Raw genomic sequence first — 19,683 nt, forward strand, 5'->3', positions numbered from 1 at the left:
AGAATATAGCTTGTTGCCAGCTTCAGGGACACTCCATCTGACTTAGGAGCCCGAATTTTGTCCCCCAAGTCTCCCTCTGTTGGTGGCCCTGCCTGGAAATCCCTTCTGTCAGAACTTGGATGAACTTCAGACGAGTCCAATACTTGTTACAAGTTAGGATCTTTATTGAAGAACGACAGCACTATAGTAACGAAATAACAGTAATGGCGACTCTGGGCAGTTGGTTACATTTTATGCCCACAGCAAAGCATAATAAAACAATAATTCACACGGTCCCAAGTGGTTGTCTCTTCTTCCCAGCCTTCGTTATCAGCGAAGGAGGATGCCCCCCTGTTGCGAAGGCCAAACGGCCTGGCTTCAAAGGGCACCTGTGGATGTTATGCAGAGACTCTCTGCCGCCTGTCTCCCTGCCCTAAATATTTGGCATAGCAGAGGGGTCTGGGTCAATGACCGCTGTCAGGCACTTAAAGTTACAATATGGAGTCAGTTTAGTCAAAGCAAAGCATTCAAAGTTACAAGTTCTGACATACTGCCCCCCCTAAGCTCTTCGGCTTGGGCTTGTGCGGGTACAGTAGGTGAAACTTCCTTAGTAATTGCGGTGCGGATACATCACTAGCCTTCACCCATTCATCACAACTGGGGGGAAAGTATTTCCATCTGATCAGGTAGTACAGCGTCCCCCTCTGGACTTTAGAGTCCAGGATTTCTAACACCTCATGGTGACTCTGACCCTTCACTATAGTCGGAGGCGGCTCCGGGGGACGAGGATGGAACTGCGTAGCTCCAGGATCCTTGCGAAGAAGGCTGCAATGAAAAACAGGGTGGATCTTACTCAGGGATTTGGGCAGCTCTAATTCCACAGTTACTTTGTTGATAACCTTTTTTATTTTGAATGGACCCAAGTACTTTAAGGCGAGTTTGCGGCACCCTTGTGGGAGGGGCAGGTTTTTGGTGGACAAAAATACTGTCTCGCCCTCTTTCAGTTCCCATTGCGGGGCATGTTTTTTGTCAAAGTGTCTTTTGTACTCCTTTTTTGCTTCCTCCAGGTTCTCCTGAATCACTTTCCACCCCTCCTTTATTCCCTCCCACCATTGCTGACACGAAGTGGGTTCTTTCGGTCCCGCGGGGAGGGGGAGGTTTGGGAAGGGCTTCCCCTCGTAACCGTTCACTATCTGAAAGGGGGAGGTTTTGGTGGAGCTATGGAGGCTGTTATTATAGCCGTACTCGGCGAACGGTAGAAGGTCCACCCAGTTCGTTTGCTGGTAATTAATGTAACACCGCAAGTACTGCTCTAGAAGCCCGTTCACCCTCTCCGTCTGTCCGTCCGTTTGTGGGTGGTAAGCGGAGCTAAGGCCCTGCTCGATGCCAGCCAGCTTGCAAAACTCCCACCAGAAGTTGGCAACGAACTGTGGCCCGCGGTCACTAATGACCTTCTCGGGGAATGAGTGTAGGCGAACCACGTGATTAAAGAAAAGTTGGGCCAGTTTTTTGGCTGTGGGTAATTTTTTGCAGGGGATGAAGTGGGCTTGTTTTGAGAAGGTGTCCACCACCACCAGTATCACTGTCTTCCCTTGGGACGGGGGAAGTTCTACTATGAAGTCCATAGACACCACGGCCCATGGGCGGCTGGCCGTAGGGAGAGGGACGAGGTGACCCGGAGGTTTTCCCCCCCTGCGTTTGGACATGATGCAAGTAGGGCAGACTAGCACGAATTCTGACACGTCTCGTTTTAGCTTCGGCCACCAGAATTGCCGGGTAATTAAATTGAGGGTTTTTACGTACCCAAAATGCCCTGCTAGGCGGCTGGAGTGGCTTTGCTCCAGGACCTCTTTCCTCATGGATTTTGGCACATAGATCTTCCCCTTATGGAACCACAATCCCCCCTCTCCTTGCTCTAGCCCTGCGGGGCGCTCCTCTCCTTCTAGGTCTGCCTCTGAGGCTAAGCGCTCCTTTGGTGGTAACCCCGGGGTCTCCGTCTTTTTCCCTGAACGGGTGGTGACCCCTCCTGCTACTGCCGAGGGGGGGATGAGGGAATCGATCACTTCCTCCCGCTGGCTTTCGTGCTGGGGCATGCGTGATAATGCGTCAGCCAAAAAGTTCTTAGTGCCCGGGATATGTTTTAGCACGAAGTCGAATTTAGCGAAGAAACCCACCCACCGGATTTGTTTGGCAGTCAATTTGTGGCGGCCCGTGAGGGCTTCCAGGTTCTTGTGGTTGGTCCAGATCTCAAATGGGACTCGGGCTCCCTCTAACCAAGACCTCCAGGTTTTCAAGGCAAACATTACTGCGAAAGCCTCTTTGTCCCACACCGACCAGTTTCGTTGCTCATTGGAAAATTTGTGAGAGATATACGCGCAGGGACGCAGTTCCCCCTCTTCGTTCCTCTGCATCAATATGGCTCCTACGGCGACGTCGGAAGCGTCGCATTGGACCACGAAGGGTTTTAGTTCATTGGGGTGAGCCAATATTGGTTCAGAGGTGAAGAGCTGTTTAAGTTCCTGAAAAGCTCGGTGGCACTCCGGCGTCCAGACTAGACGCGCCCCGGGTTTTTTCGCCGCCTCCCCCCTCCCCTTCGTCTTTAGAAGTTCTGTGAGGGGGAGCATCACCCGGGCGAACCCCTGAATGAATCCGCGGTAAAAATTTGCGAACCCGAGAAAAGATTGTAACTGCCGTCGGGTTCGTGGTGGTTCCCAATCTAGAACCGCTTGGATTTTTGCTGGGTCCATCGCCAGTCCCTCCCCCGACACTCGGAATCCCAAATAGTCTAGTTCCGTCTTGTGGAACTCACATTTGGACAGTTTGGCGTACAATTTGTTCTTACACAGCGTGGTTAATACTTTCCGCACCAGGGGTACATGGGACTCAAGGTCTTTCGAGTAAATAATGATGTCATCAAGGTACACCACCACCCCCTTAAACAGAAACTCTCTTAACACTTCATTTATAAAATTCATAAAAAACCCCGGCGCGCCCTGGAGCCCAAATGGCATCACTAGATATTCAAACTGTCCCATAGGGGTGTTGAACGCAGTCTTCCACTCGTCTCCCTCCTTAATCCGTACGCGGAAGTACGCATCCCGGAGGTCGAGTTTAGTGAAGATTTTGCCCTCGGCCACCGTGTTCAAAAGGTCTCTTATCAGCGGGATCAGGTAAGCATTTGACATAGAAATCCCGTTTATCCCGCGAAAATCTGTGCAAAGCCTAAGCCCCCCATCCTTTTTCTTACGGAAGAGTACAGGGGCTGCGTGGGGGGCCGTGGCTGGCCGAATGAAGCCCCGTTTCAAATTTTTGTCAATGAATTTCCTCAGCTCCGCTTTCTCTGCCCAGCCCATGGAATACAGTTTCGCCTTTGGTAGTGTCTGCCCTGGGATTAGTTCGATGGCACAGTCCGTAGGGCGATGCGGGGGGAGCTCATCCGCTTCCCGCTCACTAAACGCTTTCTTCAAGTCCCTGTATTCTTTGGGGATCGATCCTATGTCCTCGAGCGTCAGGCAGAGTCTCTCATTCTGGGGGGGTGCTTTCAGGCCCCATTCAGGTTTCCAGTGGTGGTGCTCGCACCGCCAGTCCGGGAACCGCACGATCTGCTCAGCCCAGCGGATGTCCGGTTGGTGTCTGGCTAGCCATCCCGACCCCACCACCACATCGAAAGAGCATGATGGGGCTATGACGAAAGTTTCTACGCCCCAATGCTCTTCGGTTCCCACTGGGGTTGCCTGGGTCTCTAGGGTGCATGGTTCCCCCCTCATGGCTGACCCGTCCATCTATTCGAATTGGATAGGGTGGGGCAGGGGAGACGTGGCTAACCCGAGCGCTTCCACTAAGCGTGGGGTGATAATGTCTCTCGTGCACCCGGAGTCAATTAGGGCCCGGGCGTGCATAAATCTTTTTAAATTGGGGTTCAAAAGGGTGACCGCCATGAACAAAAGCCCCCCGGTAACTCTCACCATTAGTAGTGCCGGCGTTTTGTCGACCTGCCTCGCGGCACTGATTAAAGCAGGTCGCTGTTGTTTCCCGCCGACTCTTGGTCCCAGGACTCCTCACTGGATTCTTCTATGGTGGTAACTTCCTCGTCAATCGCCAAGGAAGTGGCGACGGTGCCCCGACTGGGCTCCTTCGCACGCACGCCTTTCTTCTTCGGTGCGGTGGGTGTTTGTTTGGTCGGCGTCGGAGTTGGTGTTGGCTTCACCGGGCAGTTCGCGGCCAGGTGATTCGGATCCCCGCACCTGAAGCACTTTCGGGTGGTGGTTGAGGGGGTCGAGGTTGTGGGGCCTCGCTTGCCTTCCGTTTTGCTCGGGGAGGGGCTCGACTTTACTCCCTTCTTGCCCTGCTGTTGGCGCCGCATCCCGACATGTTGGAGGTCGGTCTCCACCTCCCCAGCCAGATGAATCCACCCCACCAGGGTGTCTGGCCTCCCTTGGTGGTAGCACGGGTCTAAGATGTTCGCGTTCAGGCCGTTTTTGAACGCGGTGTACTTCATCACTTCATTCCAGCCCCTGGCAGCCACGCAGTGGCCCATGAATTCGGTAGCATACTCGCGTGTAGTGTGGTTGCCTTGTTCTATCCTTTGGAGGGCCGCGACGGCTTTCTCCTCGCGTAGGGGATCTCCGTACTGGCGGAGCATCGCCTGCAGGAAATCTGCCACGGTGGCCAATTCGGGTTTCCGACCGGTGTAAAGCCCCACATACCATTTCTGGGCCGGTCCCCTCAATCTGGAGGCGATGTGGGCTACGCGGCTTGCTTCTGTAATGTAATGTAATGTAATGTAAAATTTTATTTATATCCCGCCCTCCCCCGCCGAAGCAGGCTCAGGGCGGCTAACAACACTTCAAGTAAACAATACAGTAATAAAAACATTAAATTCACATTAAAATTCACATTAAAATCAGTCAATAATCGATAATTAATTAAAACATTCCTAAATCAACACTGGCGGTAAACGTTATTAATCTGGCGGTAAACATTAATTCAGTTATTGGTGAACGCCTGTTTGAAGAGGGCGGTCTTGCAGGCCCTGCGGAACTGGTCTAAGTTCCGCAGGGCCCGCACCTCCTCTGGGAGTTGGTTCCAGAGTTGTGGGGCCGCAACGGAAAAGGCCCGAGTGCGGGTGCTTTGAAGTTTAACTTCTTTTGGCCCAGGGATATTCAGTCTGCTTTTCCCCACTGACCTCAGTGCTCTCTGGGGCTCATATGGGGAGAGACGGTCCCTCAGGTAGGTCGGTCCTTGGTCATATAGGGCTTTAAAGGTTATGACCAGCACTTTGTACTGGATCCGGTATACGATTGGCAGCCAGTGCAGTCCGCGCAGCCCCGGCCGTATATGCTCCCATCTTGGGAGACCGAGTAACAGCCTGGCCGCCGCGTTCTGCACTAGCTGCAGCTCCCGGGTCTGGTACAGAGGCAGCCCCATGTAGAGAGCGTTACAGTAGTCCAGTCTTGAGGTGACCGTCGCGTGGATCACCATTGCTAGGTCCTGACGCTCTAGGAAAGGGGCCAGCTGCCTCGCCCGCCTCAGGTGGAAGAAGGCTGATTTGGCAGTGGCTGTTATCTGGGCCTCCATTGATAATGAAGGCTCCAGTAAGACGCCCAGGCTCTTTACCCGCTGCGCCGTCTTTAGCGGCGCCTCGTCAAAGGCCGGGAGAGATATTTCCTTCCCCAGAGTGCCACGACCCACATGGAGAACCTCTGTCTTCGCTGGATTTAACTTCAGCCCACTCAGTCTAAGCCACGTTGCAACAGCCCGCAGAGCCCGGTCCAGGTTCCCCGGGGCGGAGGCGGGCCGGCCGTCCATTAGTAGATAGAGCTGGGTGTCATCTGCGTATTGATGGCAACCCAGCCCAAATCTCCGGGCAATCTGGGCGAGGGGGCGCATATAGATGTTGAATAACATCGGGGAGAGAACTGCTCCCTGGGGCACCCCACAGTCTAGTGTGCGCCTCTGGGATCGCTCACCCCCAATCGCCACCCTCTGTCCCCGACCCATGAGGAAGGAGGAAAGCCATTGTAAGGCTAGCCCCTCAACCCCTATGACGGCGAGGCGGTGGATCAGCAACCGATGGTCGACTGTATCAAACGCAGCCGACAGATCTAATAACATCAGTATTGCCGCACCGCCTCGATCCAGTTCTGTGGGGTAACCCGCTCCCCAGTGCGTGAAAAACGTGTTGCACTGGATGGTGAAGTACTCCACCGCTTCCCCGTCTCCGTCGAAGGTGATTTTCAGTTCCCGGTGCCCCCCCCCCCCCGTCTCCCCCGACTGGGGCGGCAGGGGCTGGGACCACTGGAGCGACCGGCCCACCCGCCGGTGGGGCCGGGGGCCCTACTGGAGGTCCGGCTGGGGGTCCCGCGGGGGGCCCAACCGGGGGCCCCGCTGGGGGGCCTGCTGGAGGGCCGGCTGGCGGTCCCGCTGGAGGGCCAGCCGGAGGGCCCGCCGGAGGACCGGCCGGGGGCCCCACCGGAGGGCCGGTGTTATACTGTTATAATGTCAGAACTTGGATGAACTTCAGACGAGTCCAATACTTGTTACAAGTTAGGATCTTTATTGAAGAACGACAGCACTATAGTAATGAAATAACAGTAATGGCGACTCTGGGCAGTTGGTTACATTTTATGCCCACAGCAAAGCATAATAAAACAATAATTCACACGGTCCCAAGTGGTTGTCTCTTCTTCCCAGCCTTCGTTATCAGCGAAGGAGGATGCCCCCCTGTTGCGAAGGCCAAACGGCCTGGCTTCAAAGGGCACCTGTGGATGTTACGCAGAGACTCTCTGCCGCCTGTCTCCCTGCCCTAAATATTTGGCATAGCAGAGGGGTCTGGGTCAATGACCGCTGTCAGGCACTTAAAGTTACAATATGGAGTCAGTTTAGTCAAAGCAAAGCATTCAAAGTTACAAGTTCTGACACCTTCCTTAATTCAGAATATTTGCAGAATATGTAATACAGAATTGTTGAAGAAATCATTTTTTCAAAGGAAACGGGAAATAGAATTGTAGTTTTAATTTGGATACAGTAAACAATTTTTTTATTTCATTCTTCTTGAATGGTGTAATCCAGTTTCATTGCAAAGTTGGTTGATTAATGGTGCGATCCAGTTTTATTGCAGTGTTTATTGGCTATATTATACTAGTCTTAATTTTAAAAAATAATAATAATTCCCTCATCCACTTTGATTCTCAAAGGGAATCATAAATAAATTTACTAATGAAAACCTCTTATGTGCAGAAATTCGTGAAGCTTTCAGAGTGTTGGATCGTGATGGCAATGGCTTCATCTCAAAACAGGAGCTGGGGATGGCGATGCGCTCTTTGGGCTACATGCCTAGTGAAGTGGAATTAGCGATTATCATGCAACGCCTTGACATGGATGGTGAGTTTGATTCCTCTCCAGATCTGCATTTCTTTTATTGATTTGCAGCATTGTTTTACTTCCTTATATCCCACCGTCATGGCATTTGAGTTGGTGTATACAGGCCTAGGAAGTCCCACATCTTGAACCTCATTGACAGGTGTTTGGAGCCTGGCCAGAAGCTGCAGTGTTTGCAGAAATCCCAAGGAAACGATGTGCAAGATCCAACTTTGCTTACAAGGAGATTTTAATAAATCATCAGAAATAGCAGGCTAACTTCAATCCTCTGGGCCTTGAACACAAACTCAGTGAAGCTAACCAAAACCAATAATGAGATACAGAGCTAAAATTGAAAATCTTATACCCTAAATACTGGCCACAATTCAAAAATATCGTCATCAAAGCTGCATCCCTTAATACTGATGAAATATATAGAGTTGGAAGGGACCTCCAGGGTCATCTAGTCCAACCCCCTGAACAGTGCAGGAAATTCACAAATACCTCCCCATAAATTCACAGGAGCCACATTGCTGTCAAATGGCCATCTAGCCTCTGTTTAAAAACCTCCAAGGAAGGAGAGCCAACCACCTCCCGAGGAAGCCTGTTCCACTGAGGAACTGCTCTGTCAGAAAGTTCTTCCTAATGCTGAGCCGGAAAATCATTTGATGTAATTTCAACCTGTTTCATACCTTCTGCGGCTACAAAAAACAATTCTGCACCATCCTCTAAATGACAGCTCTTCAAGTACTTGAAGATAGTGATCATTAAGGCTGTGCAAAAAAAAAAATAATACAGAATTACACGGATTCGGAAATACACGGGGTCAAAAAGATACAGAATACCGTGTATTTCCTATTACAGTACTCAGAATAGCCGCATATATAGTAGATGTGCGTCTATTTCCGAATATGCGGCCCCTTTATACCCTGTGGCCATTTATATCAATGGCAAAATAGGGTATATTGGAAGCCGCCTGGAGGAGAGGGGGTTTGAGGGAGAGCCCCCATATTTGCAGGGGACCATCAAGGGACTCTCCCCTACAAACCCTCCAAGTTCCAAAAAGATTGGGCCGGGGGTCCCATTCCAGGGGCACCCAAAGAGGGTGCCTCTATCCCACCTTTATACCCTATGGGCCATTGAAATCAATGGCAACGTAGGGCATAATTAGAGGCTACTGGGGGGCAGGGAGTTTGAGGGAGAGCCCCAAAAACTGCAGGGAACCCGCAGGGAACTCTCCCCTATAAAACCCCCAAGTCCCAAAAAGATTGGGCCAGGGGGGCCCTGTCTTTGGGCTCCCCAAAAGGCCCATTGTCACCAATGATGGTGAAAGCCCAATTAGCCACTTCCTCCACTATAATTGCTGTGGAGGAAGTGGCTCTGGCCAGAGGGGGGTTTGAGGGAGAGGCCCCAAAACTGCAGGGCAGCTTCAGCGCACTCCCCAGCATGAAACCCCCCTGGCCCAAAAGGACTGCACCCATCAGTGGGCACCCCAAAAGGAACACTGCTCCCAATGGTGAGAAAAAAACAATTAGAGCCACTTCCTCACTGTAATTGTCGTGGGAAAAGTGGCTCTGGGGAGCAGGAGGTTTTGAGGAGAGCCCCCCAAACTGCTGTGCAGCTTCAGGGCACTGTCCCACACAAAACCCACAAGGCCAAAAAAAAAACTGGACCAGGGGGTCCAATTCCTGGGGCACCCAAAGCCAAACCTAACTTCACACCAGAGAATCTCTATAGAGCCCAAATGCACTACATCCCTCTATCTACTCTATGAACCCTGCGGGCCTGGAACCAATATAAACCCAGTTGCCAACGTCACTGCCACACAAAACACAATCTGCTCAAACCCAGATGCCAGCTCTCCAGCCCTGCCCCAAACAACACGGGGAGAGCTTGCCAAGCACAACAAGCCTGCTGGTTCTGGGTCTCTCACCCAGGTGCCAGCTTCCCTGCCACAGAACACACAATCTACAGATGCCAGCTCTCCAGCCCTTCCCCAAACAACATGGGGAGAGCTGGCCAAGCAAAACAAGCCTGCTGGTTCTGGGTCTCTCACCCAGGTGCCAGCTTCCCTGCCACAGAACAAATAATAGATAGATAGATGAATTTATTGTCATTGTTCTCAACAAAAAGAGAGCAACGAAATGAGGTGCTCTTCCACAAACATACCAACACATCAAACACACATATTCATAAACCATTTAAATACATCTGAAACCATTAAACCATTTAAACCATTAAAACCATTTAAATACATCTAAAACGGATAAACATTCATAAAACCATTAAAACCATTTAAACCATTAAATAAACATTCATAAAACCATTAAACATTCATAAAACAATTAAAACCATTTAAACCATTAAATACATCTAAAACAGATAATCCTTCATAACCCTGCATTTAACCTAACCACAGCACTTGGATAGAAACTGTCCTTAAATCTGTTTGTCCTAGCCTTCAACACTCTATATCGTCTACCTGACGGTAAGATCTCAAAAAGCAAATGGCCCAGATGTGTATGGTCCCTTAGGATCATTTGTATCTTCCTTTTACATGCCATATTATACAGATCCACCAATGAGGGGAGAGAACATCCACAAATCTTTTGTGCTCTTCTCGTCACTCTTTGGAGCACCCTTCTCTCTGCTTCCGTGCAGCTCCCAAACCATGCGCAGAGGCAATAAGATAAAATAATCTACAGATGCCAGCTCTCCAGCCCTGCCCCAAACAACACGGGGAGAGCTGGCCAAGCACAACAAGCCTGCTGGTTCTGGGTCTCTCACCCAGGTGCCAGCTCCCCCCTCCCCAAAACCAGAACCAGGAAAAGGGACAACAGGAGAAGGCCAAGAAACTCAACTGTTAAAAAGTGGCCTTTTAAACAATGAAAATTAGCCCAAACAGGCCCCCCCAAGAGCAAGAAGAGAAAAGGAACAACAGCAGCACAACACAGCAGCAACAAATCAAACACAGAATCCTTTTAAAACAGTAAAAAACGTAACTTTTAACAATATAGGCACTTTACCAACCCCTCCTCCCCCCCAAAAAACCCCTTCACTCTAACCCCAAGAAATCCAAGCCACCCAAATCAAGAAAAGTAAAAGGACACTGCACTTTTAAAAGTCCTCTCACTAAAGTAAGATACAGGCAAATTGGCAAACACCCCCCCAGCCCCCCCCCCCAGCAGAACCCCCTAACCCCAAAGAAGCTACCCAGTACTCACCCACCCAAATCTGGATAAGTAAAGGGACTCTGAGTCTTAAAAAGTCCTTTTACTAACTAAAATAAAAACAAGAACCCCAAGACTGTCTTACCTTAGACGTCTTCTCTTCTCAAGGCAGGTCAGGAAAGGCTGAGAGAGAGCAGCAGCAGCTGATGCCAAGGGCCAGCGCAGCACAATCTCTCTCACACACCAACACAAAACACAACAGCAATGGAATGGAGTCCAGCGAGGCAGACTCTGACCCTACACAGAGCAGTTTCAAAAAATAGCACTGCTCCGTGATTGGCCAGAGAACACTGTTTACTTGGTACCTTTAGCTACACAAAAGCCCTTCAAAGCATGCATTTGCAATGCATTTTGCAAATGCATGCTTTGGATTGGTTGCTGGGGCTCTTCCCCCTCCCTGATCCCAGGGAGGCTATGGGAGAGGTGAGAAAAGCTTCTAAAGGCGGGAAAGGAAGGAAGCAGCTCCCCTGAGGCTGCAGAAGCTCCTTTCCCGCCTTTTCCATTGACTTCTGTATACTTCCGAATATCTGTAGGGAAGTATATGGGGAGCCATATACGGCTCCCGTTTAATGGCCTGAAAATGGAAACGGAAGTATACGGTGCTGTATACTTCCGAATCAGGGGTGATTCGGTGGTCTATGCGATTCGGCCGAACCAAATGCACACCCCTAGTGATCATATCACCTCTCAGCTGCCTCCTAAACATACCCAGCTCTTTCAACCTTTTTTCATAGGATGATCTCCACATACCCAGCTCTTTCAACCTTTTTTCATAGGATGATCTCCACACTGCTCACGATCTTCATTGCCCTCCTCTGGACCTGTTCCAGCTTGTCTAGATCCTTCTTAAAATGTGGTGCCCAAAACTGAACACAATACTCCAGGTGAGGTCTTACCAGAGCAGAGTAAAGCAATACCATCACTTCACGTGATATGGACACTATACTTCTGTTGATAAAACCCAAAACTGCATATGCCTTTTTAGCCACTGCATCACACTGCTGACTCATGTTCAGTGTAGGGTCCACTAACACCCCTAGATCATGTTCAGTGTAGGGTCCACTAACACCCTTACATAGTATAGCCAAGACAAGTCTCCCCCATCCTATAATCAGGCATTTGATTTTTCTTACCTAAATGCAGAACTTTACATTTATCCCTGTTAAAATTCATTTTATTCGTTTTAGCACAGTTTTCCAGCCTGTCAAGATCATCCTGTATCCTGTTTCTGTCTTCTACTACATTTGCAGCCCCTCCCAATTTAGTATCATCTGCAAATTTAATAAGCATTCCCTCTATTTCTTCATTTATAAAGATGTTGAACAAAACAGGCCCCAGGACAGTTCCTTGAGGTGCTCCACTTGTCACTTCTCTCCAAAAGGATGAGGAACCATTCACAAGCACTTTTGGGTGTGATCTATCACCAGTTACAGATCCACCGTCCTAACAATTAGAGGATCCAAACCACATTTTACCAACTTGTCAACAAGAACAATATGTGGAACCTTATCAAAAGTCTTCCTGAAATCAAGATAAACTATGTCTACAGCATTCCTCTGATCCAGTAAAGTAGTCACTTTCTCAAAAAAATATATCAGGTTAGTCTGACATGACTTGTTCTTGAGAAACCCATGTTGGCTCTTAGCAATCACAGCCATCCTTTCTAAATATTCCAGGACTGTCTGATGATTTGTTCTAAAACTTTTCCAGGTATAGACATCAAGATGATGGGTCGGTAGTTACCCAGATCCTCCCTTTTTCCCTTCTTGAAGATGGAAACAACACTTGCCCATCCCCAGTCTTCTGGCACTTCATTTGTTCTCCAAGAATTCTCAAAAATATTGATCAGAGGCTCAGAAATTACATCTGCAAGTTCTTTTAGTATCCTTGGATGCAATTCATCTGGCCCTGAGGACTTCATTTCATTTAAAGAAACATGGCAAGGGCCCTTGATACAGGTTTGACTTAGCTTGGCACCTCTAGCTATGTGTTCCGAATTATCTTACCTTGGAAGATAATCATAGAGTTGAAAGGGGCCATACAGACCATCTAGTCCAACTTCTTGCTTTATATATATATCCTTTATATATATATATATGTCCTTTTTTGATGTGTGAAGGTTTCTTTGCTTGGCTTCCTCCCAGTGTTACCACTGCGGGTCTATGCCCAGTTAGTCAGAACTGCCTTCAACCCCCAGACTTTGGCTAAACTCTCCAGCTCTGCCTTGCCTGGCAGGGTGAATTTATCTATGTGTCCTACAAACATTCTACCTTGGCTGGCCTCAGCTTAGATGCCTTGCCACATAGAAAAGAAGAGATTGGACTTCTGCACCGTCCTTCACTCAGAGTCTCAGAGTGATTAATAATCTCCTTTCCCCTCCTCTCCCTACAACAAACACCCTGTGAGGTTGGTGGGACTGAGAGAGCTCTTTTGAGATGTACAGGGAATGCTCGGCTTCTTCCATGATGACCAGCTAGACCACACATATCTCTGCCCATTAGCTGCAAGTGCTGGCTTCTAGTAGATGGTGTGATCCTGAAGACAGTACATGACTGCCACCTAGTGACATTCTTTGGCAGAGCCACTTGTCAGATGCATTGCTGAATGCCAGGCGAGAGTTAATGTGGTGCTTGGTCCTCTTTCAAGGGGCCTTGCCATATGTTTGCTGAGGCTAGAGGGGCCTCCCTGTTTTCAGGATCTCTGATGAGAATGTTGGAGGAGGAAGTGCAGGGTTGCTTTTACCTGCTCGCTTTCTCTTTAGCCTGTAACCCATGAAGTATCCAGTCTGCCCTGGGAGGGTGGCTTGTGTCTGGACTCCAAGGACATGATCTCTCCTTGCAGAGACTGTCTTGGCACCTGCTAGAATGCAATGGGGGGTGGGGCTGAGAAACTGTTACCTACGCTTTGTATGGGCTTTTTGCTATGGATTTTGGCGAGTTTGCAATGGCCTGGGAGAGGGTGTATCGATCTGGCTCTGAGGGTCATTGCCAGATCTGACACAGAGAGTCACCCCTGCTGTAATGTGTCTATCCATTAAAAAAAAAAACCTTTTCTGAATCTCAGCAAGAGACCTGATTATTGAGGACTGCTCAGGAGCTGACAGTGTCAGCTCTCCAAAAGGGGCACTCCCGTTTAACTCTATCCCTTGAGTGGGGCTAAAGAACCCAACAACATGGAGAATCCTGCCAGCCAGCAAACCCAAACCCCCCAAGAAACCACTCCTGGACCCAGGGACCATCCCTAAAGTCCCAGGGCACATCTTGGAGCAAGGCTGCAGCAAAGGCCCAGAGAATTTGCTTTGGGATGAGAGACTGTTTGTTTGTTTTGTGTAAACCAATTTTATTGTTTTTGCAATATATTGAAAAGTATTCATCAAACATATACTTAAGAGTAATAACCAACAAACTACAAAAATTCCTCCTCCCCCCACCTCCTCTTTTCCATGACCTCCGCCGGTGTTCAAAACAATTAAAAGGAAGAAAAGGGTAAAATTCACAATTATAGAATCTTCACTAAGATTACATTTACCTTAACACTTGATAAACCAAGACTATGTAATATTATTATAATTGACCCTCTATTTAATTCATAATCTAACCTTCTGCTGAATTACATATTAAATCTAAAGTCAATATTTGCAGCTTTATCTTCTCAATAAAAATTCAGTTAATATTATCAAAAATCACTAAGTGTCTCTTCACTTTCCATTGTTTTTCGATATATTTTTGAAATTTCTCCCAATCTTTAAATTTTTCTGAATTACAGTCTTTTAAGATTCTAGTAAGCTTGTCCATTTCACTCCCGTGTAGTACTTTTAAGATCCAGTCCCATTTCTCCAGTATTTTATCATGCTTTCACATCTGCGCATATAAAATCCTTGCCGCTGAAAGCAAATACCACACCAATGTTCTATCTTGCTTTGAAAAACTTTCCGTTTGTAATCCCACCCCAAAAAAATCTGGTGCTCTCTTGATGTTATAACCCAAGATTTTAGAAATCTCTTGTTGAATCATTTGCCAGAATTGTTTCGCATCTTGCAAGTCCACCACATATGGTAGAAAGAACCTTCATGTTTTTTGCACTTCCAACACCTGTCTGATGTTTGATTATTCATCTTTGCCAGTTTCTTAGGTGTCATGTACTACCTATACAACATTTTCAAGTAATTCTCTTTTATATTATAGCACGTTGATATTTTCATAGAGTTCTTCCATAGGTGTTCCCATGTCTCCATTTGTATTTCTTTATTCATATTTATTGCCCATTTTATCATTTGAGGTTTCACTACTTCATCTTCTGTGGATCATTTCAATAATAACATAAATCTTCGAACTCAATTCTTCGTCCTCGCCCAAGAGCATTTTTTCTAGTTCTGTTTCATCTTGTCTTATCCCTGTATTTCTAATATCATGCTCCACCAAGCTTTTAATTTGTTGCAATTGAAACCAATTAAATTTCTCCTGCAATTCTTCCACCGATTTCAGTTCCACCTTGCCTCCCTGTATTTTTAGCAGTTGTTTATATGATAACCATTTATCTTCCTGTGGATCTGAAGACAACTTTATAACTTCTGTTGGCACAATTCATAATGGTTTTTGGGATGAGAGACTATTTGTGACCCTAAAAGCGTGGCAATGCCGCCACTCAGACCCAGCTGAGGCCCAACACACAGGACAGCTGGTGCTACTTGGTGAAGGAGACCCCAACCCCAAACAAGGTGCAGGGGGCAGTGGAGCTGTCCTAGACAAGGCCAGTGAGGACCACACTCTCTTGCCACCTCATCTCAAGAATACTGCCAAACTCACTCTAGTTCTCTAAGCTCCTGCTTCATGTCAAGTACAGCACAGTCTTCACCAATCAACACTCCATTGTTGAATAAAGGTAGTTAGACAGTTAAAACTGCAAGATGTCACTGGCTGAAAACTAAAGCATAAGGCCTCAACCCGTATATTTATATCTCGCCCTTCTCTCTGAATCTCAGAGTCCAAAAATCTGAGTCTCAGAGCGGCTTACAATCTCCTTTATCGTTTTCCCCCACAACAGACACCCTATGAGGTAGGTGTGGCTGAGAGAGCTCTCACAGAACTTCTGCAAGAGCTATGACTGACCCAAGTCCATTCCAGCAGCTGCAAGTGGAGGAATGGGGAATCAAACCCGGGTCTCCCAGATAAGAGTCACACATGTAACCACTACACAAAACTGATTTATACCCTACCCTCCACTTTGAATCCTCAGTGTCTCAGAGTGGCTCACTATCTCCTTTATCTTCGTACCCCACAACAGACACCCTGTGGGGTGGGTGAGGCTGAGAGAGCTCTGACAGAAGCTGCCCTTTCAAGGACAGCTCTGCAAGAGCTATGGCTGACCCAAGGCCATTCCAGCAGCTGCAAGTGGAGGAGTGGGGAATCAAACCCGGTTCTCCCAGGTCCATGCACTTAACCACAATGCCAAACTGGCTATAAGGTTGGCTTCATCCATTATACATTCAAAATGCAAAGCGGCAAAATCTACCGCTTGCATCCCCCAGCTTACATTCCAGGCCCCCTATGGAGAAATGAAAGTGCAAAAGTCACTGGGATTTAGATAACATAGTGTGGCCTTGGAGCCACAGCCTTCCCATTCCCAGGGTTGAAATGGTTACTTAATATGGTGCAGACAAAACAGAGTTAGCAAGAATATACTGATAAAAAGCTAAGCAAGACCCAGAAAGGTTGCATGCAGTTATTAGCCATGATCAGACTCAAATCATGGCAAGAGGCACTCCTGACCTTCTGCTCCATGAAGACATATTACACCCCCCCCTCCCACTGGCTTCAAAGGGTAACATTTGTGGAATTAGATCCAAGTGGGCAGCCATGTTTGTCTGAAGCAATAGAATAAGGTGTCAGACATTAGAGAATATTACTATGACATTATGCTGAATGTGATACTATACTGAACATAACCTGTAACCTGCCTCTTGTCATGACTAACCCCATTTTGAGCACTAGCTATTAACCATGAGACAAAGGCCTTGCATATCAAATGGCTCTAGAGATGTTACTAATCCCCGCTGTGAATTCCTCTGCATAGTACTAACAAAAGCAACAGCCCTTTGAAGATAGCAGGCCTCAAGGAGAGCCAGCAGGGCTCATCCGTGAGAAGAACCACCACAAGCGATAAGAAGTAGGGAAAGTGTTACTTGCAACACAGAAGTATGAGAATGTAGTATTGTTTAGAAACCCTTTGATGTGAGTGTTTAAAACTGTGTCTCTTTCACTAAATGCTATCAGTTCCAATTCTTGCTTGTCCAGAACTTTGAGATATCAAATAAACATCTTAACTTTTGCAACAAATGGAAGTCCGTTTACTTTGAACCTCCAACGTCTGACATAAGGCAGTAGACAAGTTGCACCTTTAAGACCAACTAAGTTTTATTCAGAATGTAAGCTTCCGTATGCTCTTAAGGAGACTTCATCAGACAAAATGGAATGGCAAGCCATCTTTAAATATAGAGAAAGTGGGCAGTGAGTTGGTATGTAGAGTCATGGGAATGTTTTTAACAGATTAAAAGAATCACAAATTGGGGTCTGTGTTTGTTTTTTTAGTATAGTTAACTGGGCTGTAACAGCAGTGGAGGGTGATAAAAAGCAGACATGTCATAGGTCTGAAGTGCCATAAATCTGGGTGTCATTCTGGCTTCTTAGTTGTGGGTTTAAATGGAGGGCATTAGTATCTCAAGAAGTTATAGCAACATTATAGTTTGCCATTAGAAGAAAAGAATACATTAGAATATAGTGGAAGATGAGTAATGATAACCAGCCAATAGCCCTATTTGAGTATGTCAGTACAAAAACCCAAAATATTCTGATACACTGTTCTAAAAGAGAAATACATTCTAGTTTGCCATTAGGAAAAAAGAGTACATTAAAATATAGTGAGAGGTGGGCCAGTACATGTAATGAGATAAACAGCCCATATCCCCTATTTGAGCATATCAATACAAAACTCCAAAATATTCTGATACACTATTCTAAAAGAGAAATACATTGTAGTTTGCCATTAGAAACTTGTCACAACACAAACTCAGCCCTTCAGAGGAGTCAGTTCTTTCACATGGACTTTCATTTTGCCCCACCAAATCCACACAGATTATTCAGCTCTGTGGGGACCTATAAACCTTTTTCTGCTGTCTCTAACTAAAGGAATATTTCCAAAATACACAAGAACAGAACAAGAAAGAACATACTACATCATCACAACATATCATCACATACTCCCCTGGAGAACATATACCATCCCTCCAACCCAACAATGAGCAGGATGCTTGCCACATCATACCAACAAAACAACATTACAAAAAGAAAAAAAAAACTCCACATAGACTCCTCCTAAGGGTCGCAATGCCACACTGGATCACTACATTGAGTGCTTTCACCAGAGAGTTCAAACTGATGTGATCAACAAACAACACCGTGCACAGCAGAATCTCAACCATGCTGAAAGGAAGGCCATAGACAGTCTCAGAAACATAAAGGAGGCTCAAAGACAACTCTCAAATACTTCATTTTACAAACCACTGGACTCAGACCCCACACAGGAATATTAAAAAGAACTAAACAAGATTACAAAGGAATTACCACTGAGCATTTAGGAACAGATCCTGTCAGACACATCACAGGAACCTTGACCAGGTACTTTTTATCTTCTACCCAAAATACACAAACCAGGCAACCCGGGATGTCCCATTGTGTTGGGGATAGGCACCATCACTGAGGGGGTATCTGGATATATGGACTCTGTCCTAAGACCCTATGCCACCAGTGCCCCTAGTTATGTTTGCGACACTACAGATTTTCTGAGGAAAATACAATCTTTGAACAACCTTCCAGAGAACACTATCTTAGCCACCATGGAAATGGAATCTTTATATACCAACATCCCACACCAAGATGGATTACAAGCTGTCAGTAATATAATCTCTGGTAAAAACACAGCTGACTTTGCCACCAAACTGTGCCATTTTGTTCTCACCCATAACTACTTCAGGTTTGGCAATGAACTTTTCCTCCAGATCAATGGTACAGCCATGGGCACCCAAATGGCCCCACAATATGCCAACATCTTTATGGCTGACTTGGAGCAATGCTTCCTAGACTCCCACCCACTCATACCTACCTTATACCTGTGTTATATTGATGACATCTTTATGGTCTGGACACATGGTAAAGAAGCCCTGGATGCATTCTACCAAGCATTCAATGACTTTCACCCAACCATCAACCTGACAATGAACCAGTCTATGCAGAGAGGAGGTTTTCAACTTCCGGACTTAAGACTGTATCATGATGCAGTTTGCTTGACATGGATTGGATAATGCTGTTAGATAAAAAACCTTTATGGTTAGAAGCTCACGGGAATAAATTCAGCTGGCACGCTTATTTGTATTATGGGAAAAATAAGATGGACGGTCTTTTTTCTCACCACTATATTAGAAATAGCTTACTAAACACTTGGATAAAATATAAGAAATATGGTGATGAGAGAAAGCCGCTTTGGATAGTGCCAGCGGAAGTAATAAAAATAACAGCTGAATCTGATGAAGAAAGAGCGATGTCATATAATCAATTGCTAAAGATTCAAGGTAATAAAGTTGAATTAAAGTCTGCAGAAGAGTTAAACATCAAGTATGATTGGTTTCAAATGCAACAAATAAAAAGCTTGATGGAAAATGATATTAAATCTGATGGAATCAGACGTGAGCAAACAGAATTAGAAAGGGTTCTGCTTGGAGTTAACGAAAAATTAATATCAAAAGTATACAAATTACTATTGAAATGGTCTACAGAAGAAGTAGTAAAATCTCAAATGATTAAATGGGCAATTAATGTGAATAGAGAAATACAAATGGATACATGGGAGTATCTTTGGAAGAACTCGATGAAGATATCAACATGTCAGAATATCAAAGAGAACTGTTTTAAGATGATGTATAGGTGGTATATGACTCCGAAAAAACTGGCAAAGATGAGTAAAAAGATGTTGGATAGATTTTGGAAATGTAAAAATCACGAGGGTTCTTTTTTTCATATGTGGTGGACTTGTGAAAAAGCGAAAAAGTTTTGGCAGATGATAC

At 46.5% G+C, this 19,683-nt stretch overlaps 1 protein-coding gene across 2 annotated transcripts in view; it reads left to right on the forward strand.

The window, feature by feature from the left end:
• The window catches only part of CALN1 (calneuron 1), a 458,034-nt gene that overhangs the window by 184,044 nt on the left and 254,307 nt on the right, over positions 1-19,683 (forward strand). For both annotated transcript variants that reach the window (XM_060259445.1, XM_060259447.1), the window contains exon 3: positions 7,219-7,362. In XM_060259445.1, the coding sequence (XP_060115428.1) occupies positions 7,219-7,362 (144 nt within the window). The remainder of the gene's footprint in view (positions 1-7,218; positions 7,363-19,683) is intronic.

This window comes from Heteronotia binoei, chromosome 18 (genome assembly GCF_032191835.1).
Source record: "Heteronotia binoei isolate CCM8104 ecotype False Entrance Well chromosome 18, APGP_CSIRO_Hbin_v1, whole genome shotgun sequence".
NCBI lineage: Eukaryota > Metazoa > Chordata > Lepidosauria > Squamata > Gekkonidae > Heteronotia > Heteronotia binoei.